Below are 27,388 nucleotides of genomic sequence, written 5' to 3'. Positions count from 1 at the left end.
GCAGCCAAACACCCCTGCCCTCCACTCCACTTGGAAACTTTGATGTCACTTTGACTTCTCTATATATTGTATGTCTTTTGACATTTTAATAGTTACAGAGCTTCATTTTTAAGTCTTCATGCTATAGATGATTTAGTGCAATGTTTACAGTATTAAGGCATCCTAAAATTTTCTAGATTGCTACTCTTACCAGTGGGTTTTCTGCTTTGTGGTTTTTTTCATTCTTGTAATTATCTTTTTCTTTCAGTTTGAAAAACAAGCTTACTGATTATAATATTCTTAGTTGGCAAGCTTTTTTTCTTCAGTCCTGTGAAAAGCTTATCTTTCCCTCTGTTGTGTGTAAGGTTTCAGGCTATCCCAAAGTTCCCATCAACTTTGTTTATTCCCATGAATTCATCTTTCCTTTTTCTCCTCCAGTTATAAGTTTTCATATAGCCTGTGTTCAGGCTCACTGATTCATCTGCTTCTATCTGTAACCGATGCCTTCCGTTGTATTTTTAATTTTCCCTAGTGCACTTTTCACGTGAAGGATCTCTGTTGATTTGTTTTCAGTATTCCCATTTCTGCTAAACCTTTCTTTTTTATTTTTCTTTTTAAAAACAAGATTATTTATTTGAAAGGTAGAGTTACAGAGAAAGAGGGAGAGATAGAAACAGCTCTTCCATCCACTGACTCACCCCTAATGCTGTAACAGCTGCAGTTGGGCCAGTCTGAAGTTAGGAGTCAGCAGCTTCATCTGGTCTCTCCTGTGAGTGCAGAGGCGGAGTGTTAAACTATCTATGTGCTCCTGACATTTATTATTTCCTTCAACCAACTATTTGGAATCTTCATTTGAGTATTTTAAAATTCCAGTTCCTAGATGATTGTTTTCTGGCACTTTTGTTGTTGTTGTTGTTGTTCTTTAACTTAGATTATGGTTACCTAGAAGTTTTTGATGGTTTCCTTATTGGTATTTAATACCAATGCATTTAGGCATAGCTCTTGTGAAGACAACTTGGTACCTAAATAGTTTTTTGTTATCCCTGTGGAAAGGGTGGTCAGTGGAGCCATCTCGGCCCATCTCTACTTGGTATTTTAATACTCATGTTGTTACATACTTTATTACTGCTACTCGTAGGTGATAGCCCCAGCCTGCCTAGCAGTTGGGTAACCTGTTGAGAGTTTACATAGACGGTAGTATGTCATCGATCAGTATTTGGATCTAGGAAAGCATTAAGATTTACTGTCCCTCTAGGGATAAATGAATGGAAAAAAAAAGCATGTTTGTTTCTTCCACTTATATAATTTTCTCTCTTTATTTCCCAAATAGTAATTCTTTATAACTTGTTTCCAGTTCTTGATTTCCTTTACTTAAATAAATTTCTATCCCTTTAGAATTTACATTCTGTAACATATGGTTTATTTTGCTCCTTTTTGAGTTGCAAACTCTTTTACAATAAGGATCATATTGTGTGTATGTTCTTAATCTCTGTACGTAACAGACAATTATTACTAATAAAAATAATAAAATTAAGTAAAAACTATTGAATCCCTGATATTAAAAATATACATGAAAATGTTTTGACAACTTATATACTGAAGAATTTATAAAATTTAATATGTTAGACATCATTTAGAACACAAAAACTGTAGGAGTCAATTGATACTGTATTTTAAACTTGGATTCACGTAACAGTATGATGCATCAAGTGGATTCTCAGTGAGACCCTTAACCTGCTCTATATTTTGTGCTATAATTCACTTTCCTTTACTCAGTAAGATGTAGAGTAAAATGAGTAGGACAGAAGCCAAATACATTCCTTTTAAGTTATAGAGAGATTTGGAGGATTTTAAAAAGCTTTTACCATAAATAATAAAATATTATAAATTTCTGTATATTTCTACTAATCATTTTCATGACAGTTATCCATAGCCTATAACCTACAGCTCAGATCAACAATGTATTATTAGTAGTAGTTCAAAAGATTCAAAAGTTTTAGTGTTAGCAAAATTTGATATGAATGTATAGCATATAGTAACCGCATCCAGTACTTATTTCTTCATATGGTAAAAGAATAAAAGTAAAATATGACATAGAGTAGATGTGGTAACTTACTGGCAAAAAGAAGGAATGAATAATGACAGATAGCTTATTGCAATAAAGGATGCATTTTTAAGCAACACAGTTCACCAGTTTCTCACTTACACTGAAGTTATCTGAAGAGCTTGTTAACTGTGCATGTTCTTTAACAATCAAAACTAACTGAATCAGAAGACACAGAGTAAAAGCCTAGGAAATCACATCATTAATGAAATATGCTTAAAATTAAGCATACTGTACATTTAGAAACAATTATCTGAGTTTTCTTTATTCGTTCCTTTTTGAAAAGTATAACCTGAACACTTACTATATTCCTGGGCTATTGTCTGGATGGAATACATCAAAGACCAAGCAGAAAAAATGCTCGGTGCAGCTCTCATTTCCAGTGGCAGTGAGACAGTAAATATAATCAGTAAATTATGTAGAGGCTTAAAGGTGATATACCCTCTGAAATAGGATAGAGTAAATGGGGATACAGCTGATGAGGGTGAGGTTGCAATTTGAAATAGTACAGTCAATGTAGATTTCATGGTTAATGTGGCAGTTGAACAGTATCCTGTGGTATCATCAAAAATGGAAGCACTGATGGAGTTTAAGAGACTGTTGCTGTAAATTACACAGATAATATGACAGTTTGGAAATGATTAATGCAAGATATAAAATGGGCAGAGTATGGATATAGTTTGGAGATTATTCAATGAATATTCTGAAGGACTTGATATAAAGTATGATAAATCCATGAATTCTCATCTGAAAAACCGGAAGTATATAGTTGTCATTTTATTCTGATGGAGAAGTTTGTGTTCAGGAAAGATGTGAGCAAGAAGGGGAGGAGTTCAGTTTCAACTGTATTAAGTTTTGAGATATACTAAGTATCCTTGTAATATATTGATTAGAAAAAATGGATAAATGAGTCAGAGGAGTAATTGTACTGGGGTCAAGATGGTATATGATCCATTAGACTGGAGACTAGGTGAGATTTTCAGAGGGAAGAAGGAATAGAAATGAGAGATTTCATCGGAAATCAACTGTAGAAGAGATCAAAGAAGAATGAGAGATAGGATAGACATCAGGGAAGAATTAAAACAGCTAAGCAAAGAAAAAAAAATACCAGAGAGGAAAGAAGAAGCACTGGTAAATATCTGTGATAGGTTAATGAAAATAACGGCTCAAGACGAACACGGAATTTGAGAACATAAGAATATAGTAACCTCAGAAAGAATTATTTTGTGACCCGGTAAAGATGAATTGTGATAAAGCATGAAAAGACATAGAGACACACTGACAGCTGTTTGAATGTGGTCGTAAATGGGAGCCGAGGTGGACATGGCTAGAGATGGCCATGGCATCCAGAGAAGAAGATGCACCTGTACAGACTGTGGAAGGATGGCACGCTGCCAGAGAAGTTGATCTTTCCGTGGAGCACAGCCAGCTCATGTGTAGCACCATGGAGGGCAAGATCACAGCTGGAGGGAAGAGGAAAAAATGGCCCTTAGAGCTTGAAGACGTGCTTTAATTCCTTCAGAGGATTTTGTTTTCAGTGAAATTAGGCATCAGGATCATCATCTGGGAGACAATTGGAAGAGTGACCTGGACATTTAAGATGAGACCTGATAGGAAATTATGGAAAAGGTGGGGAGGTTGAATGGATGAAAATAGAATTGTTTGCTATTATTCACTTCTTGTGCAAAGTTGGAGATTATTAATTTAGAGTGAGGGTAGTCATTATGGCAGTTGCATTTTCTTCAGACACTTGGACCAGCCTGTGTCTAACTCAGTGTAGTTATTTTCTTTGGCTGCCCATGTGCCTGGAACCTTTCTTCCTTTAAGCTTCCTCACGCCTAAGTCTTTGCTCAAATATCATCATCATGAGACCTTCCCTGGTCACACTGTTACAAATTGAAAGTTCTTTATATCCACATACCCCAAATTCTCTAATGCAAGTTTATTTTATTCTCTAACTTTCATCACTTTCTGGTTTACTATGTAATTATGTTTCTTGTTTCATGCTATCCCTAACTCTGCTTGCTGCAGATGCTTCCCCATCGCATTGATTTCTGTATTTTAAACATCTAATATAGTCTTTTTTAATATATCACAGCTACAGTTAAGTATTTATTGAATGTTTTACTTAATTTAATGTTTAGCGCTGATCATTAAAGTTGAACAGATTAAATTCTTTGGCAAGTTACTCTTATTATTATTTTTAAATAGAGTGATTTGTAAAACAAAATGTAGAGGGTGGGAGAAAGAGAGATCCAGAGGTTGATCTTCCATCTACTGGTTCGCTCTCCACATGGCCACCACAATTGGGTCTGAGCCACGGCTGAATTAGAAGTAGAGCCAGCTGGGGGTTGCAGAGGTTTGAGGGTGGGAAGGTGGTATTGTGGTGCAAAAGGCCAAACCATGGCAACAACAGCACATATGAACCCTGTTACTCTACTGCTGGTGCAGCTCCTTGTTAAGGTACGTGGGAAAGCAGTGGAAGATGACACAAGTGCATGTGTCCCTGCCACGCTGTGGGGAGTCCCAGATGGAGACTGCTGGCTCCAGTCTGGCCTAGCCCCAGTGGTTGCAGAAGTTTATGGAGTGAACCAGCCAATAGAAAGACCTGTTGCTCGTGACCATTCTCTGTAATTCTGCCTTTGAATAAATAAGTAAACCTTCTAAAAAGAAGCAGAGCAGCTGGGACTCAAACTAGAATTCTAATACAGCAGCCTGGCTCTGCAAACAGTAGTTTAATTTGCTGTTCAAGATGTCAGCCTCTTTTGGCAAATTATTGAATGCCTGAAAGTTGGTATGTTCCTGAAAGTAGTATGTCACATCAGTGTTGTTTTATTACTGCTAATAATAAATTGCACCAAAAGGACTCTTTTTTGTCTTTGATATGTTTTTCTGTTCATCATGCCATGAGATCCTAATTTAATGCACCAGGACCTCACTGATATCTGATTACCTAAATTTGAAAGTGGCATAAAAGTACAGTTTATTTATATTCATTCACATACTTAATATTCCTAATTTGGGCCCTAAACTGACCTTATTCCCCTGTGTCATGGCAGTTTGTGGTTATTTATAACTACTTGAATTTAGCTTTAGCAGGTGTCTATAAATATCTTTTAAGATTTATTTTATTTTTATTGGAAAGTCAGGTATATAGAGAGGAGAAGAGACAGAGAGGAAAATCTTCTGCCCAATGATTCACTCCCAAGTGACTGCAATACTGGGGGTTCACCAGTCTGAAGCAAGGATCCCGGAGCTTCTTCCCGGTTTCCCATGCGGGTGCAGGATCCCAAGGCTTTGGCCCATCCTCTACTGCTTTCCCAGGCCACAAGCAGACACTGGATGGGAAGTGGAGCCTCCATGATTAGAACTGGTGTCCATATGGGATCCCAGTGCATGTGAGGCAAGGACTTTAACCGCTAGGCTACCATTCCTAGCCTATAAATATCTTTTGATTTGATTTATTTTAGCACATTAGTAAAAATTTTGCTAGCCTGTCAGGGTTAACTGAAAATTTATAAGAAAAATATTTAAATCAGACTGCTGGGTAAATTTTTTCTGGAAGTATTATATGTATTGAAAATTTTAAATGTTTATATGAAATTAATCCATTTAAGAGCAATTTTAGTTGAAAGTGTTTTCTTTTTTTCTAAAGACTCTTGATTTTAAACAATGCATCTTTCTCTAGCTCTGGAGACTGCAGTTTCATTGGTTCTGTTACTTTGCACCAACAAGGGTTTCTGTCATGACATTCCTAATTGAGATACGTAGTTTTCCCTCCCAGGCTGTGGGAGGGGTGGGCAGCAGTGCCCATCTGTCTGTCATTCTGCCGCATTGTTGGCCGTCGTGTCTCCCGCTCAAGGCTGCTGTGGTGGCACAGGCCACCGCACACTGCCCTCTCCCCAGGGACCCTTCTCCACCCAGCGCAACCCTCGGTTTTAATGAGTTTTTCTAATCAAGTTTTTCTTTAAAATTATAATTACAAAATTTTATTGTCATCTTGAGAGTTTTCATGGATTGATTGTAAATTTAATGTGTATATAACAAATGTCTAGACTACTGAAGGCCTTGAAACACTGATAATAGTGTAACTTGCTTGCATTGTAAAATTGCTTGAAATGTACTACTGATAGGTCAATAATTGAAGAGCTGTGAAAATCGTAAAACTTAACTGGTTGAGAAAGTATGTAATTTTTAAAAGGAAGTTTATTATCAAGTCTAGGTTTATGTTTTTGAGACATTCGTATGACATATGATTATATTTTAAAAACCAATTTAAATGATGAATGTTCAATTTCATGCAGCAATATCGCTTCACATGGAATGTTTTAAATGAGGATACTTTGTTTAAATTGTCTCAGTTCTCTGTTAAGATGGCTATTTGAAGACAAAAACGCTTCAGGGAAACCTCAGTGGTATCAACGTGGAGAAAAAGGAGCAGAAACCAGTTTTGTTGCTTGAAAATAGTTATGACCTCTTACACTGCTATAAGATCATATCACAAAAGATGAACAAAGCAGGATTTGTTTGTTTTTGCAGTTTGAAGTGTAGAGAAAGTAAAATCATTGATCTGGAGAATTATATTTAATTGGTCTGTAGAATTATAGATTTCTCATTTTAAAATCAACTTTAGTCTGCACTATGGAATTATACATTAATTTTTGAAACATTTCTAATAATACATATTGTGTCACTAGTATTAATTTCTAAATTTTTATTTTTTTGGAATAAATGTAAAATATTAAGATTTATGTAAATATTTGTCATTGTAAAGCAACTTTAAATTCTCTTAAAAATCTATTTGCAACCAAATTGTGTTTGTGCTACTTTCATTGTTATCAGTAATGTTACTCTTGTTATTACTTACAATAACAAATAAACTCATCCATAACTTTTATTTTCCAGTTACCCAAAGATTATTTATTACTAAATGATTACTATGAATCAAGTAAAATGATAGGGTACATGATAGCTTAGAGGAATAGCTTTTTCCAACAGTGCTTATTTTTTAGTTCAGAATTATTTCCTTATAGCAATAGCTAAAAGTATTCTTATCTTTTCCTTACTCTGAAATGCTGCTGCTGTTTGAGTGGTGTGTGACTGCATTGCATTCAGAATTATTTCCTTATAGCAGTAGCTAAAAGTATTCTTATCTTTTCCTTACTCTGAAATGCTGCTGCTGTTTGAGTGGTGTGTGACTGCATTGCTGCACTTGGCATGGGGCATGGAGGGAGGAGGCTGTTACTGAATGACAGACCAAGGGGTTTGAGGAACTGTCTCAACGTTCCTCTTCATTCCTTCTTCTCTTGTGGCTGTTCCTGGATATGTGTATATGTATGTATATATTAGTAACATATTTGTCTATACATAAAACCTGCCTTTCGTTTGAAGAGCAAAGGTTTGCAGTCTGTCCATCGGTCAGTGTGTCTTTGTCTCTGTCAGGACTACGTCCAGAGTTGCCGGCACCTGTGTCTCACCACGTGATTAATTCCTGTTGGCTCAAACCACTGGCTTGAGTAACAAAAAATAGATTCTCATGCTCGAAAATGCATACTCAGTAAATTGTTGGGGATTTATCTCTTCTTAGACTTGAACTTATCCACTCGTTTAATAAAATTGATGGGTTACTTCCAGTAAACACAAAGATGAAAACCTTTTAGAAAGTCTTTAGTCATAATCTCTTAGAGCAAAATAAAAATGATGTCTTAGTTTGTTCTACTTGTCCGTAATCCATTACTTTAAATTTATCATTTTATTGCCACCTTATTTTTTTAAAAAATGGTAATCCATCAAATTGCATACTTAATTTGATTTATACTGCTGTTGAAATGTGTGCAAGTCAAATTTTGCATGAATTTCAAACTGCCTCATTTTCAGATTAATAACATTTCATTTTATGAGAAAAGCACCAACATTACAAAATACTAGTTTTGATACCAAGATATAATTCAGTAATTGTGTGTATGACAATTATTTAATTTTAAAACCAGGTTGAAGTATATGACATTTAGCAATTTTTCCATAGATTTCAGTCTTTCAGTAACATTTCTCAAATTCAAACTGTGTACTCATAAATACATGAGATCAACATTAGTTTCTCTCCCAGGTAACTCAGAAGTAGATAGGAAATAGAAAAAGTGATATTGGGGCAAGTGGGCTTTATAATTTGTTATTAATTCTGTATCTACAATGTAGGCATCTTATGTTATTTTAATTAGCTTTTGTTTGTGACTCTGCAGCATGTGCCAGTATATGTGTCATATATTTGAGATAGTCTACTATTACTATTTTCATATAAGTTGCAGTTTAATTTTGTGGAACAAATAGCTAACAGGAAACTTTTAAATTGCAGTTCATTGATGGGCGACTGGTGAAGCTCAATGCCGGAAGAGGGTTTTCTGATGTGTTTGAAGAAGAGATCACCTCAGGAGGCTTCGGTGGAGGTGAAGTATGGCTGCAAGCTCTTGCAGACACTGCTGCGTGATCTTTGAACTTGGAGCTGTAGCAGTCTCTTTCCTTGCATATATAATAGCTTGAGTGTGTTTTCCTAGCTTAATAGCTGGGATGTTAATTTACAGTGCTGATATCTGTTACTCAAGGCTTTAAAATGGTCTCATGAATTGGCAGCCATTGGCTTGAACAGTCTATGTTCCTGGACATACAAAACATGAAGTTCCATTTGTTTTCATATCCTTTCATCTAAATAATATTGATCTCTGCCAGAAAGTGACTAGCTGTGGGTTTTACCTGAGTTTAGGATTAAAGAGTAGGTTTTAATATAATCCAAAAAGAAAGATTTGAGCAGCACGACTTAATTCCAATTTTAAAGTAAGTGCATTTTTGCATGCAAGTTTTGGCCTTCATTTACAGTGCGGATTACTGTAGCGTTAGGAAAGTTTTACATTACCCTTCCATGAATACAACTAATCCTTACAATATCAATATTCAGTGTTGTAATTTGTCTAGGCAGTTACTAATTTCTGAATTGATATTTTGTGTACTGTTTTTCTGATACCTAGTTTGGCTTTCAGAGAGTTTTGCTTGAGTCTGAAATGTGCTTTAATTCATTCAGTCACCATTTTCTGAGTGAACTAAATAAACGAACAATTCTACTTTTTGTATCTTGGAGTGTTCGATTTTGACCTGGTATAATAGTATATAATCTACCTCTTGGTATGTTTGTTGTAAGGTTAGAAGAATAATATATGCATAAATAAGTAGCTGTCAGAATTGAGGAGTAAAACATGAAAAGAAAACACCAAGAAGTACTTCAGATTTTACAAAATTCAGTTTTATTCATCAGTAAGATTCTTTTCTTGCCATAAATGTATGCCTGTGTGCCCCGTGGGAATGTCTGAGTCCAGATGCTGATTCTGCTCCAGACTCCAGCTTCCTGCTGATGTGTCCTGGGAGGGAGCTGGTGGATGGCTCAGTTCTTGGGTCCCTACCACATATATGACAGACCCGAGTGGAATTCTGGGCTCCTGGCTTTGACCCAGCCCAGCCCAAGCTCTTTTTGCCATTTGAGGAATGATGTACTAAAAAGAATATTTCTCTTTCTCGTTTCCTTTGTGTGTATACCCTTTCCTTTCAAGAATTATGTTTTTTTTTTCCAAAATATGAAAAAAGCTTTGAGACAGTTGGTTCACTGAAAGAGTTATTATCATGAACTTGGGAAGTGTATACCCTTATCTAATATGATAACAGCAAATAACTGAAAGCACTGGCTTGGGGTAAAAAGTTAGCTACTTGACTCAGCAAGAACATTCAGCTTCTTGCTTTTCTCAGCTAATGGGTAAAATTTTAGTTTCAATGATACTTTTGTGTCAAAGTTACGCATTTTTACTTTTCAACTCAGACAAGCAAAATATTGTCAGTTCATGGACAAATTGCTTGAGGCGTCTATTCGATATTTACATAACTGCTGTCTCATTATCTTTGTGACCCATGGGGCTAGTAGCTTTTTTAGAATTGAAGATGACATCTGTGACAGCAATGGGGTAGAACTATGATCCTTTTATATAGTAAAAGGTGGCTTTTCTAGTCTAACAAGTATTAATTTCCGTGAGTACAGCAAGAAAGTACCTTAAAAAGTATGCCTGAATGTCAAATGCTATTATTTTAATTGTATTTTAGTGTATTTTATACATAGACAGGTACCATTCTTACAAGAAAATAAAGTAAAACTTACAAAATTTTTAAATAAAAATGTGAAAAAGCTATTAAAATTAGTAATGTTCTTTAAAAAAATTTTTTTTTCATTTATTTCATTTATTTTAAAAGCAGTGTTACAAAAAGAGAAGGGAAGACAGAGATGAAGATTTTGCATTAACTGGCTCAGTCCCCCAATGGTCAGTGCTCGGCCAGGTTGAAGCCCAGATCCGGGGGCTTCATCTGGGTCTCACACATAGATGGTAGGGTCCCCAGCTCTCGGGCCACCTTCTGCTGCTTTCCCAGACACATTAATGGACAGCTCGATGGAACAGCCTGGGCTTTTATTGGAGCCTCGATAGCAAGCTGGCAGCATAACCTGCCATTGGCCCTAGTGATGTTCTTTTTTACTGTTAATTATAAGCTGCCTATGTTAAGGGTGTGTGTGTGTGTGTGTCTGTGTTTAAGACTGCCACCAAAGTCTTTCCTAAAGGTCAACTCTACAACCTGTCATTTAGAGGAAAATTGGCATAATTGGAACATCTTCTTCAAGGAAGCGCATCACTCTTGGTGTTCTTGGTCATATTTTTTGCATAGTGTTAGAAAAGCTTTTCTATGGTAGGAACTACCAAGAGCTCTACAGAAATGGTAGCACTCAACCCCTGCAGCGCCCAGCAAAGCACCTGGAATATACTGCATGCGTTTGAGTACTCAGTTTAATAAGCTCTTTCAACAGCCAAAGTACTGGTCAAAGTTTGAATTAAACATGCCTGCACCAGGCTTCAGGGTCATTGCTTTAATAACTGAAATATTTTGCTTTCTCATGGTAAGAGGTCTCGATGAGAAAGCATCCTGTCAGCAAAAATAGCGTCCAAGCCTCCCCCGCTCTAACTAGCAGGGTTCTTGTTTCACATGGATCGTGAGGATTTTGTTTTAAACACAGAGACCGCAGAAAGATGGAGGAATAATCAACATTAACTAAAATGACAAAAAAAGTTTCTGTAATCAAAAGTAATTAGGAAATTTCAGAGTATTATGTGCTGTCCTCTTTATATATCATTGCAGTGGTCATTTGTACACCATTTCTGTTGATAGTAACAGTGGTTATGATAAACTCATTACACATGTGTGGAGCTTTACGATTATTTTGATTCTGATTAAATATATTATGCGGGATGAAGAGATATAGAACAGCAGGTTCATGTGAAATTCTGGATTCGTGTTTAGAAACTGTGACTGCAAGGAGACTTTCAAACATTGCTTTCTGTCCCATGAGTTCTTGCAGTCAGGACTGCTAAGGAAATCCACGTTACATCTTGTTTGTTTCATGAGATCCTGCAGAGCCTTTGACCTGCAGAGGAAAATGATAAAAAATATGAGGAGACATGTGACGGGAAGAAACTGTCGAGGTAGAGGTTGGAAGGTAATAGGATGGGATGTGAATAGTGCAAAAGGTGGGTTAGATAAACACATTTGTTTGTCTCTGAAAAATCAACTGATAAATTGGATAGTTAAGAACATTTATTCCTCCCCCCACCCCATTTACAACAAAACTAGTTGTTAAATTCAGGCCAAATTATTTGCACATTAAGAAGTAAAAGTATTTTGAAACTTATTTTATGTAAGACTGTGTGATTGTTCTCCATCATAAGCACTTGCTCACCCCTTCCACCCCTTCTCATACGTAAAGCAGTCAGTGCACCGTCCTCCCCTCTCTTTCTTCTGAGGTTCCAAAGAGGTTTGAAGAGGCCACAAGAAGTGATCCATGCCAGTAGCATGTGTGTGACCACAGTAAATAACTTAGGCCATTTGTATATTTTGATAAGTAATTCCATAGTCCTGGAATTTAAAAAATTATATTTGAAGAGACAATCTTTTCACCGGTGAGAAATAAAGATATTTTATCTTAAAGTGGGAAAAAGTCAGATTTTTAATAGGAATAATATTTAAGAAATCACTCCACAATGATTATTGCTGCTGTAATGCCACTATTTTAAAAGGACTCTGAGAGATTTTTTATTTTGGCAGGTTAATTACTTTTAAAGAACAGAAGTAACCTTATTTTTTAAGTGTCAAAAAATAATGTACTTGACTTAGATTTCTTGAAAATAGCAATTTTTAGTCCCATAAACCATACAATTGAAGGAGACAAGCTCAGCCAATGTTTAAAAGGAAGCTGAGTTGTACCAGGATTCCCCATCATATGCAGTTTGCTTCTTTCCAGGGGCTTCTTGTCCGTACTACTGCCCCACAACACCCCAGCTGCCAACCAGTGCTTTTCACCATCCGTTTCCCCAGGTGGGGTTCTTTTTTGGGAGCCCTTTGTCCTCTCTAATACAGTTGCTTTTCAGTAATTCAGAGAAATCTCTGTAATTTCAGGTTTATTATACTTAGTGGTGGTATTTCAAATGTTTAGGAATAAACAACTTGGAATTAAAACACCTAGATTCTTGTTTGTTCCTTCAGTTCTTGCTTGGTAAACATGGACACATGGGATTTTCATTTCAGAACCTCAGCTTCCACCTCTGGGAAGTTTTTTGTAGTAAAAAAATAACAGTGATGGCGTTTTTGTGGCTTGCTGGAGTCCTCACGGAGTGGTCAGTGGCCATCAAGTTTCATCCCCAGTGACCCTCAAAGACAGTGGCTGAAGTAGTTCCATGATGAATGAGCAGGGTGAGGCTCTGCCAGATAATGGTCCTCGTCCCAGATCACCCGGTTGGCCAGCCTAGTGGGGGTCAGGGCTCTGAATGCCACCTTCCTAGTTGTAGAACCCACTGCCCATGGTACCTGCCTTTGCATGCTAGAAAAATGCACTCAAAATATCCTGTTAATGACCTGCAAAGAGCTGAGTGTGAGCTTTTCTATTCCTTTCTGCAACTGCTCTGAAAAGCAGTTTTGGGACAATAATAGAAAATAAAGACTTTCCAGAAGAAAGTAATCTGAAGAGCGTTGAGTTCCACTCAGCCATTTCTAATAAAGAAATCAAAGAACTAAACTGATAAGAAACTCTAATAGAAATAAAACAAAGTAAAGCCAATCTGCAAGATTGAAGGCAAATACTGGCTATTTTATTAGTAAAAAAAAAAAAAAAATCTCGTTGGGGCCCAGCATGATGGCTCAGCTGGCTGTATCCTCCCCTTGTAAGCGCCAGGATCTCGTCCTGGCTGCTGCAGTTCCCATCCGGTTCCTTGCTTGTGGTCTGGGAAAGCAGTGGAGAATGGCTCAAAACCTTTGGGTCTGCATCCATGAGGGAGACCTAGAAGAAGCTCCTGGCTCCTGGGTTCACATTGGCTCAGCTCTGACCATTGTGGCAATTTTGGGAGTGAACCAGAAGAGGCAAGATTTTTCCCTGTAAATCTGCCTTTGGAATTGTTCATCATGTTGAGGAGAAATATAAGTTTAAAGCTTAAACCAAGCTAGATACACTAGAAACTCAAACAATGCAGGTTATTTGCATATAGATTATTTTAAGTAGATGCATTTTACTAGTAAACATTACATAAGTAAAAATTTTATTTTCCCTTATGTAACTTTTTCCAGAAAAAGTTCGAGCACAGTGCAGTGTACTAAGAAATGTTTTATGGAATATTATTTATTTCTTAATGTTTCTTTCAAACTAGAGAAAGGTTTGAATACTGAAGTAAATCCAGAGCCAGGACATTTATTGCTGGTTTTGACATGTGATTCAAAGATAGCAGGTGGCAAGAAACGTGGACAGCGCCATTCTGCCGCTGTTTTGTGTTAGAAGGCGATCCTTTAGAAGGGAAGATAAACCCTCTCCCAGGAGTGCTTGGTACTAAATGGTGCCAGGATAGCCACCCATGGCTTTTGGGTTTTGAAAGTCTAATAGTTTATTGAGAAATATTTCCACAAAATTTGCATCTAAAAAGCAATGGATTCAATCTATAGATACTTGCAGTATCTAGAAGTTTCCACACGTAGAACTAGCATCTGCTTCCAATCCAGCTTCTTGCTATGATTTATTTATTTTTATTGGAAAGACGAATTTACAGAGAAAAGGAGAGAGAGATTGCTCATCTGCCGGTTCATACCCCGAAGAACTTCATCGGCCAGAGCTGAGCCCATCTAAAGCCATGAAGCCAAGAGCCAGGAGCCTCTTTGGGGTCTCCCGTGTGGGTGCAGGGTAGTAGGGCTTTGGTCCATCCTCCACTGGCTTCCCATATCACAGGTAGGAAGCTGGATGGGAAGTACAGCTGCTAGGATCCAAAGTGGGGCGCCCACATGGAATGCTAGCACTTACCAGGTAGAGGATTAGCCCACTGAGCCATTTCACTGCCTCACCAGGGATTTTGTACTGTTGCTTCACCGTGTGACTTAGGGAGTATTAATGCAAGTGGGAAGATCATTGAAATGTAACTAAACCAGCTGACAGGAAAGATTACATTATTGTGTTTATGTTTCTTTTGTTGCCTTCTCATATCTTACTGAAATTACCTCTATTTAAAGCCAAATATGTTCATCATCAGGTTTTGTTAAAGTAGTTCTGGCAGCTTTCTAATTTGAGCTTTCTAATAACAGTGGTATTTGGAGTGCTTCACAATTCTTGGGATAATAACTCCCAAATTTCCATACTGACAAATAGAGAATATTTTCAGGACCAAAATTACAGTTTAATTATTGGCTGTTGATATGTGTAATTATTTAATAACCATAGAAAATTTTTTGTCCCAAAGTTATTTGTATTTTTACATTTAGTTCTAGGCTTAAATTTTCTGAGCACTTGAAATCTTGTTTTAGAGTGGACCTAGCTGTATAAAAGAGAGAAACACAACCAGTGAATAAGTTTGGAGTGTATAATTTTAAAGAATTTCTGCTTTTGAAGGCAATATTACAATGAAAGAAGATAGTGTTTTAGTTTCATGTGTGAATGGAGAAAAAAATGTCTATTTAAAAAATGTCTTACTAATGCTTTCTATGTAACATTGCCTACAATTTAAATAAAAATTGCCTTAAAATATAATTTTGGTTTATGGATTTATTTCTCATCAAGTTTTCCATGCATCTGATTTTTTTTCTTTTCAATTCCAGGGAACCCGAGATCATACCAGCAATGGGTACATACAGTAAAGGTAAAAACCCTCAAGGCCTTTGTTCCATTGCAAGAAATACAGAAAGTACACAGTGACAGCATGCTGCTGACATTACTTGTCAGCATTTACCATATTTGTCTATTTTCCCATTTAAATAGTTTTATTCTTAGTTTGTTATTAATAATTTTTTTTAACTGGCAAGCTTTTGTGTAGGCATAAATGACTTGTTTTGAAAAATGAGATTTGTCTGTCACCTTGTAGTTCAGAATAAGGAATTAGATAAAGTAGTAGGATTTGATGGTGATTTTTAAGCATTTTGATAATGTGACTATTTCAAAAACATTAAAAAAAAGTATTTTTGGAAATTTAGTATTACGTCTGCTGTATCTCTCTCTCTCTCACACACACACACACACACACACACACACACACACACACACACACACACACACACACACACACACACCTTCCATCTGCTTGTTCACTCCCCAGATGGCACAGTGACCAGGGCTGAGGCAGGCAGAAGCCAGAGTTTCATTTGAGTCTCCAACCTGACTTGGGTTCTCTGCTGCTTTCCTGTGTTGGAGCAGCTGGGACTCCAGGCTGTCCCAGATGGATGCTGGCATTGCAGGCAGCACCGCAGCTCATGGTGCCACAGTGCCAACTTGGGTTGTTCTTTTCAGGTGAGCTTGGCTGAAAGTGTTGGGGAACATGTTTCTGTTTTCTTTTGCAGAAAGGAGGTGCTCTGTTCAACACAGCAATGACCAAAGCAACACCTGCCGTACGGACAGCATATAAATTTGTAAGTGTTCCTTTTTTAAAAAAATTATTTTTTTTATTGGAAAGTCAGATTTACAGAGAGAAGAAGAGACGGAAGGAGCTTCCACCTTCTGACTCACTGCCTCAGTGGCCACAGCAGCCAGAACTGAGCCAATCGGAAGTGGGAGCCAGGAGCAGCTTCCGGGTCTCCCGTGTGGGTGCAGGGTCCCAAGGCTTTGCACCATCCTCCTTGCTTTCCCAGGTCACAAGCAGGGAGCTGGATGGGAAGTGGAATAGCTTGGGATACAAACTGGTGTCCATATAGGATCCCAGGGCATGCAAGGCAAGGACTTTAGTCACTAGGCTATTGCATTGGGCCCATAGGTGTTCTTTTGATATTTAAAAATTCTATAAGTAAGATGATGTAACATCTTTCCAAATAATGAACCTGTAAATTCAAAAACATTTTTTCTATTTAAAAAAGGTTTTTTTTTAATCGTGAACTAATTTAAACCAAGGTAATATGCATTATTAAAATTAATGCATAAGAGGATATTTTCTTCTTATATTCTAAAAATAGTTCTTCATTTCTGTCTCAAAGCTATTAGCAAAATGAAGCAATAGATGATGAAGTTATGTTTTGTAAAACTTGATTCCTCCATTTGACAGCATGTTTTATTGTATATCGGAGGCTCATACAGGAAAACATGTAGAGGAATGCCAGAGCTTTCCGTGTAAAAGCACTGACTCTCTACAGTTAAAATTCGTCAGAGAGGCTCGTTGGCTTATAGGGTGTTAATAAGTAACAAGAACAATGAGGACGAGGTCCCTTTAATGTGACGACCAAGACCCATCTGTGTCCTGGTCTGTCTTTTCAGAGGTGGTCTCTCCTCATTCCCGGTGTACTTCCTTTCTCCGTCAATCCATTTCTGTTGCTTGGAGCGTCCGTTTTTCATTACTTCTGTCCCTAATAAACACCAGCTCATCCTGTTACACCGAGATCAGGCCTTGGTTCTCCCGAAACATGCTCATTCAATGCCACATCCAAAGAATGCATGTGTGTACCCCGATGGCCCTGCAGGAAAGTGGGCCTCATGTTCCAGCACCTGTGCTGTGGTTGTACAAGCTTAACTCATGTCACTTCTCAACAGAAACCAGTATGTTGGTAGTAACTGAGATTCTTTCTTAAATTCTGCAATTGACATAATCCCATATTTTAAAAAACATTTGAAAGATGGAGTGTCCAAAAGAGAGCAAGAGACACTGAGAGAATTAGAAAGAGATCCCCCATCCCTGGTTCACTCCCGAGGTGACCGTAACAGGCTGGGCCAGGCCTGTGCTAGGAGCCTGGGTCTCCAACTGGGCACTTGTTGCTGGGCCAGCAGAGACCTGAGTGCTTGGGCCGCCTTGCGTGGCTGCCCCAGGCACAGCAGCAGAGACCTGAGTGCTTGGGCCGTCTTGCGTGGCTGCCCCAGGCACAGCAGCAGAGACCTGAGTGCTTGGGCCATCTTGCGTGGCTGCCCCAGGCACAGCAGCAGAGACCTGCTGCGACTTGACTTGGCACACGTGCGGGATGCTGCCGCTCCACAGCACTGGTCCTTATTCTGTATTTCTAAAAACATTCATGACAGTGGTTTGGGTTTCATCACAATTTCTCATAAATTTCTTTTCAGTGAATGAATTAATGTAGTAGAGTTTAAATAAAATATATCTTCACTAAAGTTTAAAGCTCATGTGCCTTACTTACTTTCCAGTTGTAGCACACAAGTGTTCCTCAAAAAGTTTGTGGAAAAAAAATAGAACTCAAGGTAGGAGTTTATACTGGAACAAAACTGTAAATCTCTGCGTAATTTCTCATAATTAACATTTTCCACATTTTAAATTATTTTCATATCTAAAATGTTTTATACCAAAATAAACTCACACCTTTAGTTCCATTTGGCACAAACATTTCAAAATGTCTTTTAGTCCATTCTGCCATCCTTTATGATTAGAAAAAAATGTAATTCAAAGATTACATTTCAAGTAGAAAACCTAGGTCACACAGTTGATTCAAACTTTACCACATTCAGAACTGTCTGAGACTTCATCAGCTTCACCAAATAGCAAAAATAAGAAGAGTTCAACATTTTGCGTTAGAAAGATCAGCCTCTGCTGTCTGGTTTATGCAACTTAGAAATCTCCCTGAGTCAATCACCGTACCATCTGGGAGCTTACAGACTTAACTTTCCCTGAGTCATTTTGCATAATTGTAAAATGTGATAATAATTGTAATGCTAAATTCACGGAGTTCATGCAGCATATAGTTATAGATAAAAAAAAAAACAAAATACACATCTTCCTTTTCTCTCCTTTTTTTTTCCTACTTTGACCTTAGGAATTCCCAGTGGAACAAAATCTAGACTTTGTTAAAATGCTTTTATTCTTATTATTTATTTGGAAGTCAGAGAGACAGAAAAAGGCTGTTGTTCCATCCTCTGGTTCATTCCCTAATGTCCTCAACAGAGGACTGGGTTACTCCTGCTGGCTGCCAGGAACTCATTCTGGTCTTCCAGTGTCTAGATGAGATTCCTCACTTGCCAGCTACTGTCTAGGTATGCGATGGCTGGAATCCAGAGCCAAGGTCAAGCCCTGACGCTCTGCTGTGGATGGGGCTGTCTCACGTGGCATCTTTACTGCTCCACCAAATGCCCGAAGCTGGGCTGAGGCTCTAAGGGCAGCCCCCAGTGGTCTTCAGATCAGTTACACCCCACACAGTTCATAGCTGGATGCGGGACCCTGAAATTCTGGAGCTGGCTTGCAGGTGTAACGTGCGCATAGCCTTTGAATCGTCAGATGCCATGGGCTTCACCGGAAAGACCATGTATGAAGCAACCATAACATTAGGACAGTGCTGCTAATGAAAAGATGGGCGTGCTAGTAAAAGCGCTCTAGTAAAGCCTTGGAAAGTTGCCCCAGTTTCCTTGCCCAAACAACTTAGTGCTGGAAAGTGCTGTCACTTTTCTGTGTTTGCCACAGTTTCGAACTGAGACTAGCTGTGACTAGTCTGGTTGATTTGCTTAGAGCCCAGGAGGCAAAACTAGCCACACATTACCTTCTGTATAATATTTTTACGAAAAAGGAAACTAGCCATATTTGTAGCAGCTCTTTTAGGTGTAAGAAAGTAGTGAGGGGTGTTGCATTCCTGAAAACACAGTGCAGATTACAATCTGTTTTCCAGATAATAGGAATATTTAACAATTTTAATTAAATGTGATTTAAATTTTTTTTCTGTACATAATCTTTCCATGGTTATGTAACCTTACATTTGTTGTTTCCTAGGCAAAAAATCACGCAAAGCTGGGCCTGAGGGAAGTGAGGAGCAAGCTCAAGTCCAAGGTGAGCCTTGTCCTTGTCGCCTGGAAGCTGGTGCTCGTCTGAGGCTCAGGCTCTGCGAGTCACAGGAGATTTGTTTTTAATGACTTTTGAAATATGCTTATCCCTTCGTTCAAAACTTTATTTTTCATAGCAGGCCCTCTGGCAACACTCTGCTCGTCTGTATGCATCTATTGAATGATCCCTTTCTATTTGCATATTTTATCAGAAAGCTGTGGAGGTCTTCAGAGGTGCCTTAACAGAAAGTATGTTTTCATAAAGTTGATTGCCTTGATATCACAACTGAAGTGCTTGCTTCAAGCTGAGGAATGTTTTTAAAAGATATGTTGTGGTAGAATTAATCCAGGAATGCTGCCATTTGGTTCTATAGGCTGTTTCCAATAATGGTTACTTTAAATTGAAGAATGTTGTTAATTTAAAAAAAGACTGCATATGAGGATTTATATTTGATTTTAGGAATGTGACAGGCATATACATATGTATATGCATACTTAAATGTGCATGTTTCAGTTGATTATGTATGACATCTTTGAAGATTTTATTGTTAAATTTTGTGCTTAATTGTTTTTCTATTAGAGAAAACATAGTACTTCAGATTGCCAGTGTAGGAATGAAAAGCAATTCATCTTCATCTAATGTTATTTAAGTTGTCCATAATAATCAAAGATTACTGGGGAATGATTAATTCATATTGTAGAAAAATGAATTTTCTTCTTCCTTAGATCCTTTATAATTGTTATTTGCTGAATTATCAGATACTTTGCTGATCAAACCACTGTAATAATAAATGAATATTTCGAAATGATTGTTTTTGTATTTTTTCATAGGAAAATGAGGAGGATTATGGTCCCTGTTCTGGCTCTGTGCAGTATACACCAGTTCACATGGCACACAGTGAGAAGGGAGAAACCCTACAAACGCAAAAGACAGCCCAGGTAAGGCTGTTTGCCGTTTTTGCCTCCACATTGTAATTGTATAATTTCAGTGAACAATGTTGGGACCCAAGTTTTTCACTTTGTTAAAAAAAAAAGGGGGGAGGCTACCAGGAGATTGAGAAACATATGTTTTAGATGTCAGTTTCATCGGAAGTGCTCCAAATCTGCGAATATTTGAGGCTAATATGATGCCACAAGTTGAAAATTACATACCTGGGTCCTAGCCCTGCACACGCTGGAATTCCATATGGGTACTGGTTCTAATTCCAGCAGGTCCTGCTTCCCATCCAGCTCCCTGCTTGTGGTGTGGGAAAGCAGTCAAGGACGGCCCAAAGCCTTGGGACCCTGCACTCGCATGGGAGACCCGGAAGAGGCTCTGGACTCTTGGCTTCAGGTCAAATCAGAGCAGCTCCGGCCATTGCAGCCACTTAGGGAGTGAATCAACAGATGGAAGATCTTCTCTGTCTCTCCTCCTCTCCATATATCCGACTTTCTAATAAAAGTAAAATAAATCTTTAAAAAAAGGAAAAAAATAAGAAAATTGCGCCTCTGATCTCACATGTTCAGTTAGAGTCAAATTGCAAGTTTCCTGAAAATATTTTACATCGTCTTCAGGCTGTGTGTGCTCAGTGTTTATGAAACTTAAATGAAGTTCGTGACTAGACTTCATGAACCCTACAATAGCTCATTATGGATATGCAAATAATCCAAAATCCCATAACTACTGAAATTTGAAAAACTTGGTCCCAAACATTTTATTTTTATTATTTTTTTTTATTGGAAAGGCGGATATACAGAGAGGAGAGACAGAGAGGAAGATCTTCTGTCCGATGATTCACTCCCCAAGTGAGCGCAACGGGCCGATACTATGCCGATCCGAAGCCAGGAGCCTCTTCCGGGTCTCCCACGCGGGTGCAGGTTCCCAAGGCTTTGGGCCGTCCTCGACTGCTTTCCCAGGCCACAAGCAGGGAGCTGGAAGGGAAGCGGGGCTGCCGGGATTAGAACCGGCGCCCATGTGGGATCCTGGGCGTGCAAGGCGAGGACCTTTAACCACTTGCGCCACCGCGCTGGGCCCGGTCCCAAACATTTTAAATAGGGGATATACAGTCTGTCCTTTTGTCCTCACATAGCTAGTAGTTCTAACTAGGAGAAAGAATTTAATGTATGTTTGACATAAGGTTTGAAGAGTTTAGTGGTGAGCAAAAAATTGCATGCTTCTTTTGTGACAAAAATAAAATGAAAGTGATTCATGGGAATTTGATCATTGAGTCACACATAACAGAGATGGTCCTCAACGTCCCATGTGAATGTGGTTCCTATAAACCAACCCATTGGAAATTGAAAATTTGTCAAAAGTGCATTTGCTACCCCTGCCCTAGTGAGCACTGTGCCTGAGCAGCACCAGGCATTGTGTAGTACCAGAGAAGCCCATGTCCAGTGTGTTCCAGGTGCCAAGGGGTTCAGGGTCACAGCTGTGTGTGCCTTGGTTTGTATAGTAAGTATGTTTCGGAAGATTTTGAACAAGTAAAATATGTACATATTAACTAATAGTTTAAATGGCCTTAGTCAATTAGCTTCAAGATGAATTCTTCAGTGGATTATAATTTAAAAAGTAGAGAAGTGAAAGTAGCTGCGAAGACTGATTTATTAGAGGTTTACGGATGAGAAAGTTGGCATTTAGATCAGTGAACTGCATGCCTTCAGCCTGGGAACTGGGCAGGAGCAGAGGAGGACTCAGTTCCAGCTCCAGGTCTTGCTGGGTTTCCTGACTGGCCAGGTACCACAAAAGGGTGACAGTGAGGTGCTCTGTGTGGCTTGTTCTTAGCCCGATTTTGCTGTGGTAGTAACATTCCCAAGACTGTGGAGATGGCTTCCCCCTGCCTCGTCCCAGGGCAGAGGCCGGAGGACAGGAAGGAGTGGGAGAAGACCCTGCTGCTGTCCTGTAACAGTGATGGTGCCACCACCCTCCAGGCTAATCCCTCTGAATCCTGTTGACAGCTGCACTTCAGTCCCAGCACTCAAGCCACTGTGGTCTTTGGCAATGGGAAAGAGTCTGTGGAATTGGACCGAAACCCTTAGTCTTATTAAAAAGCTCATTTATTCTTTCATTCAACAACCTGTGAGCCAGGCACTTTCTGATTCCAGACACTAGACAGAAGGAAAAACCAAAATCACTGCCCTCTCATTGGAGCACTTTAGTAAAATACTAAACGCTGCCTCTGATTTACTCAAGTATGCAGCTGATGTCCATGCGACAGCATTCCCTAATCTCAGCATGCTGGTTCAGCTGGCTGTGAGCTACAGATAGGCACGCTCTTCAGTAAAGTCATTATGCTGTGAGTATAGACAACTTTTCTGGAGAACATGCATTAACTTGAAAATCAGGATGGATTTGCTATTAACTTTTCTGTTTCTACCTTGGACACCCCCCCACACACGTTGGTTATATTCAGTTCTTGTCTATATCAAGCCTTAATATCTTAAACATTTTTGTAAAATGTATATTGCCTTACTGTGAGTGCATTTGGCTTATTTGTGCCACAGTGAATAGATATTTATATGAAAAAGAGAAGATCTTTCATGTTTGTAAGCTGCTTATTAATTTTGTTACTTTATCAAGCTTTAAGATGAAATCTTTCAAATTGAAGCAATTTTTAGAAATGAAGCATTTTAATTTTTCAATCTACCTTTCCCTTATTATTATATTACATTTTAATTATTTAGCTATCAAATAGTTACTGATTTTTTGTCTGTATTAATTCATAGATAGGTTTCTGTTTTATTGTATATAAAAGTATGCAATATGATGTTTGATATGCATATGTAGCATAAAATTCTTAGGCTTAGCACTTATTATAATGTCAGTAGTTCTGTAATCTATATTAACTAATTAGCATTTTATGGTTTTCAGGTACATGTGAGGGAAATGATAATTCCTAACAAGAATTAGGAGAAGTCGGATTTATTCTGTTAAGAATTCTGATATATATCTCTATCCTGCTGTATATGAATTTACTCAATGTATTTGGAATTATGATGTAGACATTGATAGTGCTTCAAAAACAGTCTTTAATTTTCAAGTAATGAATATTTGCACTTCAGGAAACATGTACCCAGTATGTATGTAAGTTTTAATTTATCTTTATTTGAAAGATGAGGATGGGGACGGATACAAAGCCCTTACGCCTGCTGGTTCACTCTGCAGATACAGCCTCCAGGGCTGCAATGGGCAGAGGAGTCAGTGCAGGCCTCCCAGGTGCAGGGTGGTGTGTTGGGAGAGGGTCAGGCATGCAGCCCTTTGAGTCTCCTGTGTCTAGAAGGACCCTGTGGTCAAGAATGCACCCAGGACACTGTGTTTTGACTGTTAGGCTGTTAGATTGCTTAATGTTTGATTCACATTTATACTTATCAAAGAGTTAAATTTTTGGAGCTTTAGCCATTGCTTTTGCTGCTCTTCCTGCTCTTGCATTTTGCTCCCAAGATTCCCACAAACCATGCTTGCTTCCAATACTAATTTTACTTCCACGAGCTCATAGTTATTCCTAACATGAGAGCCAGTTTGCGGCCAGCAGCATGTTCATAAAAGCACAGAAAGGAATATCCCGCTTGAATTGTCATTCGGTCTTGATTAGCATTATTTGTTCAGTTTTAAAGTATTTTATGGTATTAACAAACTCACATAAATAAAATAATAATATTAGAATACTTAGATAAGAAAACAGATATTCCTCCAAACATCTGAATATTAAAATTTATGTAGGCATCTCATAGGATTGGAAGTAGGAAACAGAAAAAGTAGAGAAGAGAATCACCTTTTTTCTCCTTCCTTTCCTCTCCCACCTGGGCCTCTCCTCCCTCCCCTCCTGTCCCTAGCCCTCACCATCTCCCCCTTCTGCCTGTCCCTCAGTCTGTCCCAGTTCCTCTCCTCCTCCTTCCCTCTCCTTCTCTCCCCTCCTTCTGCCTCTTCCTCACTCTTAGTCCCTTCCTCTCCGTCTGCCTTTCTCCCTGTCTTCCTCTCTGTCCCTCTGCCTCTCCTCCCTCTCCTCCCCTCCCTGTTCTCTGCTCTTCCTCGCTCTGCTCACTCTTGGACCCTCCGCTGCTTTCCCTCTCCTCTGCCTGCTCTCTCCCTCTGCGTCTCTTCTAACCTCGGCCTTCTCTGTACCCCACCACTCCTTTCAGCACCTGAGTGGTCTGGTGGCTTTCACTTCGGTTCTGTGCCTTGATGCACACATCTTGTAGACTCTTGATGGAAGCAAGTACTAGAAATGGACAACTTGGGAATCTAATTATTTATGGAAGAAGGCAGTCAGTCCCCTTGGACCAGGTCTTAGTGCTCCTTTCTGTAACTCCAGGCAGCGAGGCAGGGAGAGAACCGTATTACCAAGGACACTGGCACGGCAGCAGAATGAGAGCAGGGAAGGCAGTTCTCAGACAAGAGGTTTCAAGGACTTTGATGATGTCTTGTAAGATACTAGTTCTCATCAGCTTACAATGCTATTTGTCAAAAAATCCTTTTTGCAAAAACAAACAAAGCTTTTTAATTTGCTAGAGGGTAGATCTTTGCCACCTAAATCTGAAGCTTATGTGCACAAATAAATGGGGAAGGATTGGTTATTATCTACTGCCTTACCTCTGTCATCTGCTACAGGATGGGTGTCCTTGGTTCACTTTCTGTAGAGAATTCAGCCCCGTTGGGTCAATCAAATATAATCTAGTTATTATAGACGAAAGAAAGCTGACGCTGGAACATGAATATACTGGTTTTAAGTAATTACCAAATCAGTGAATTCTCTTACCCCCAAATTTCCAAGATATGAGCATATTAAGGATCTGTTAAGTATGTACTTCTAAGATATGATTAAGGGCAAAATCAATAAACATATTAATAAATATGTCAATAGGCTTACTGATTCATTTATATTCTACCTATTTTGAAAAATGTTCTCAACACTTTATGAAGAATCTTAGACTAAAAAAATCAAACTTTAAGTTAGGTAATAGTAAGTGCATTAGGAAGGTGTTAGGCCCGTTCCCTTGCTAAACAGTCAGAGAGAAAATCACAAGTGTGTGACTCCTGATGCACCATCTTTGCTTTTAGTTTTGTGTTCAGAGTCACTCAAAGTTGCCTGTTTCAGGAAATGATGTTGAGCTTGTGCGTGTGCAGAAGAACATGGTATTTCAGGACTTCGTGCCAGCGGAGGGCCCCAGGAGCAGCAGAGGTCTCTCCTTCATGCCGTTTTTATTATTTACAATGATCAGATTCATTAAAATCTCTGAGGTATGGTTCGGCTTCCTCGCTCCTGACAGAGCTCTCACAGCAGAGTTGAATTAGCGAAAAAAAAAAAAGTAAAATAAATATTAAGTGTACTTTTTTCCTTCTGTAAGATTCAGGAAACAAGCAGACCTCTTAGTCTCATGGCACGCAGAACCATGTTCTGAGTCCCCTGTTTTATTTAATCCTCCATATAAGCAAATTCTCTTGAAACAGTTGCCATGCAGTAAATTTAATTACCTGAAAGCAAGATCCATAGGGACCTTTGGAATTTGGTGATCCATATAATTTATATGTTCTTACTACTAATTTCCAAGTTGAATGTTTATGGAGTTTAAGTGATAAAAGTACAGCAACACTTGGAGAACATAGGAAAGGTGGGCAATTTCTTGACACAGTGGGGCTATGTATGGTTGTATATCTGTGTTTGTGAGTTTGCATGGTATGCGGTTCATTTTAAACTCCCTAAAATCCAATCATTATCCCCATTTCCCAGATTTTGAAAAAAGGGAACAGGCAAAGAAATAGGCCAAGAAGTAGGACTTCAAAGGGAGACGGACTGATTTCAGATTCCCACCTGCTAAAGCCATCCATTGTGTAGGTGGTATCCTGGGGGAGGTGGGCGAGTCAGAGCCAGGCAGAACTTGACATTGAAAAATTTGTTAGCAGTTAACATGGATCCAAACAAAGTGTCTCCAAGCCTTCCTTGCTTTCTGCATCTGTAAAATGGCAGTCACAGTGCACACTATTTTCCTAGGATGCTGCTGGCTTCAGAGATGCCATGTATAAAACACAGTAGCACACAGTTTGTGGCTGTTCATTTATACATACAGTTTGGGCTCCATGTGTCTTATAATAGCAGTACCAGAGTCAGCGAGACAATGGAGGCCCCCAAGTTATTCAGGTTCATTCTAGGAAGGGATGTCTGAGAATCTCATTATGTGAAATGAAAAGAAAGATGCACCTGCTTGTTCTGGGAGATCTCCTATTGTAGGCTCATAGGACCCAGAGAATATAATTTTATTGTCCGTCAAATGATGTCAGCAAACTGGTCTCTTGCCATCTTAATCCATTTGATTATGCATTTCAAAAGCAAGTCTTAGCTGTATAAAGAACTTTACATTTTCATTTTCCATCTAGGCTTGTCAAAAAAGACTTTAATTTCATCTGCGTTTCAAAAGATGGATTTGAATTCTAAGAATTTGAGGTAAAAAAAAGTTAGGCTTTATAATCTGGGCACTCTACATAATACTTAAGAAGAATCTGAGTGTGTTTTGTTTCACGCCTGTGTTCCATTACGTAGCTTATTTTTGTCATAGATTGTGAACCTGCAGCATACCCCCAACAAACAGCAATTTGTGTGCTGGTGTGCTAATTAGCTTGGTTACTTCCCGTTTTGTTGATGAGGCTTAAATAAATGTCAAGGGTACAGCATGAAGATCTCCCAATTAGGCTTCACATTTGTAAAGCCCAACCTTTTTCCCTTTTGTGCGGAGATGACAGTTCCAACAGCAGCCCCAGCCTAACAGGACTCCAGGGAAAGGAGCCTCCTCTGGTCTCACCGAGAACAGGGCTGGCTTGGTCCAGCGAGAATACTGCCACCGGCCATGGTGCAAAACAGCTTTAATCCTCACTGCATCCTGGCCACCTTTGCATCAATTTTATTTTAGAAATAAAGACTTAGTGAACAATATTTAGACCCCCGAGTCTGCCATCTGAAATTGTGCCTAGCAATATTTACACGTAAACACTTATTAGAATT

The 27,388-nt window shown here is 38.7% G+C and overlaps 1 protein-coding gene across 2 annotated transcripts in view; it reads left to right on the top strand.

Annotated features, from left to right (window-relative positions):
* Positions 1-27,388, top strand: part of DENND1B (DENN domain containing 1B) — a 217,548-nt gene that overhangs the window by 170,359 nt on the left and 19,801 nt on the right. For both annotated transcript variants that reach the window (XM_040985408.1, XM_040985407.1), the window contains 5 exons: positions 8,436-8,526; positions 15,284-15,324; positions 16,019-16,087; positions 19,366-19,422; positions 20,247-20,354. In XM_040985408.1, the coding sequence (XP_040841342.1) occupies positions 8,436-8,526; positions 15,284-15,324; positions 16,019-16,087; positions 19,366-19,422; positions 20,247-20,354 (366 nt within the window). The remainder of the gene's footprint in view (positions 1-8,435; positions 8,527-15,283; positions 15,325-16,018; positions 16,088-19,365; positions 19,423-20,246; positions 20,355-27,388) is intronic.

The sequence above is a fragment of the Ochotona curzoniae genome, unplaced genomic scaffold, assembly GCF_017591425.1.
Source record: "Ochotona curzoniae isolate NIBS_2020 unplaced genomic scaffold, NIBS_Ocur_1.0 contig_430, whole genome shotgun sequence".
In the NCBI taxonomy this organism is placed as follows: Eukaryota; Metazoa; Chordata; class Mammalia; order Lagomorpha; family Ochotonidae; genus Ochotona; species Ochotona curzoniae.
The sequence above is the reverse complement of the archived record's forward strand: the minus strand, read 5'-3'. Positions and strand labels throughout refer to the sequence as shown.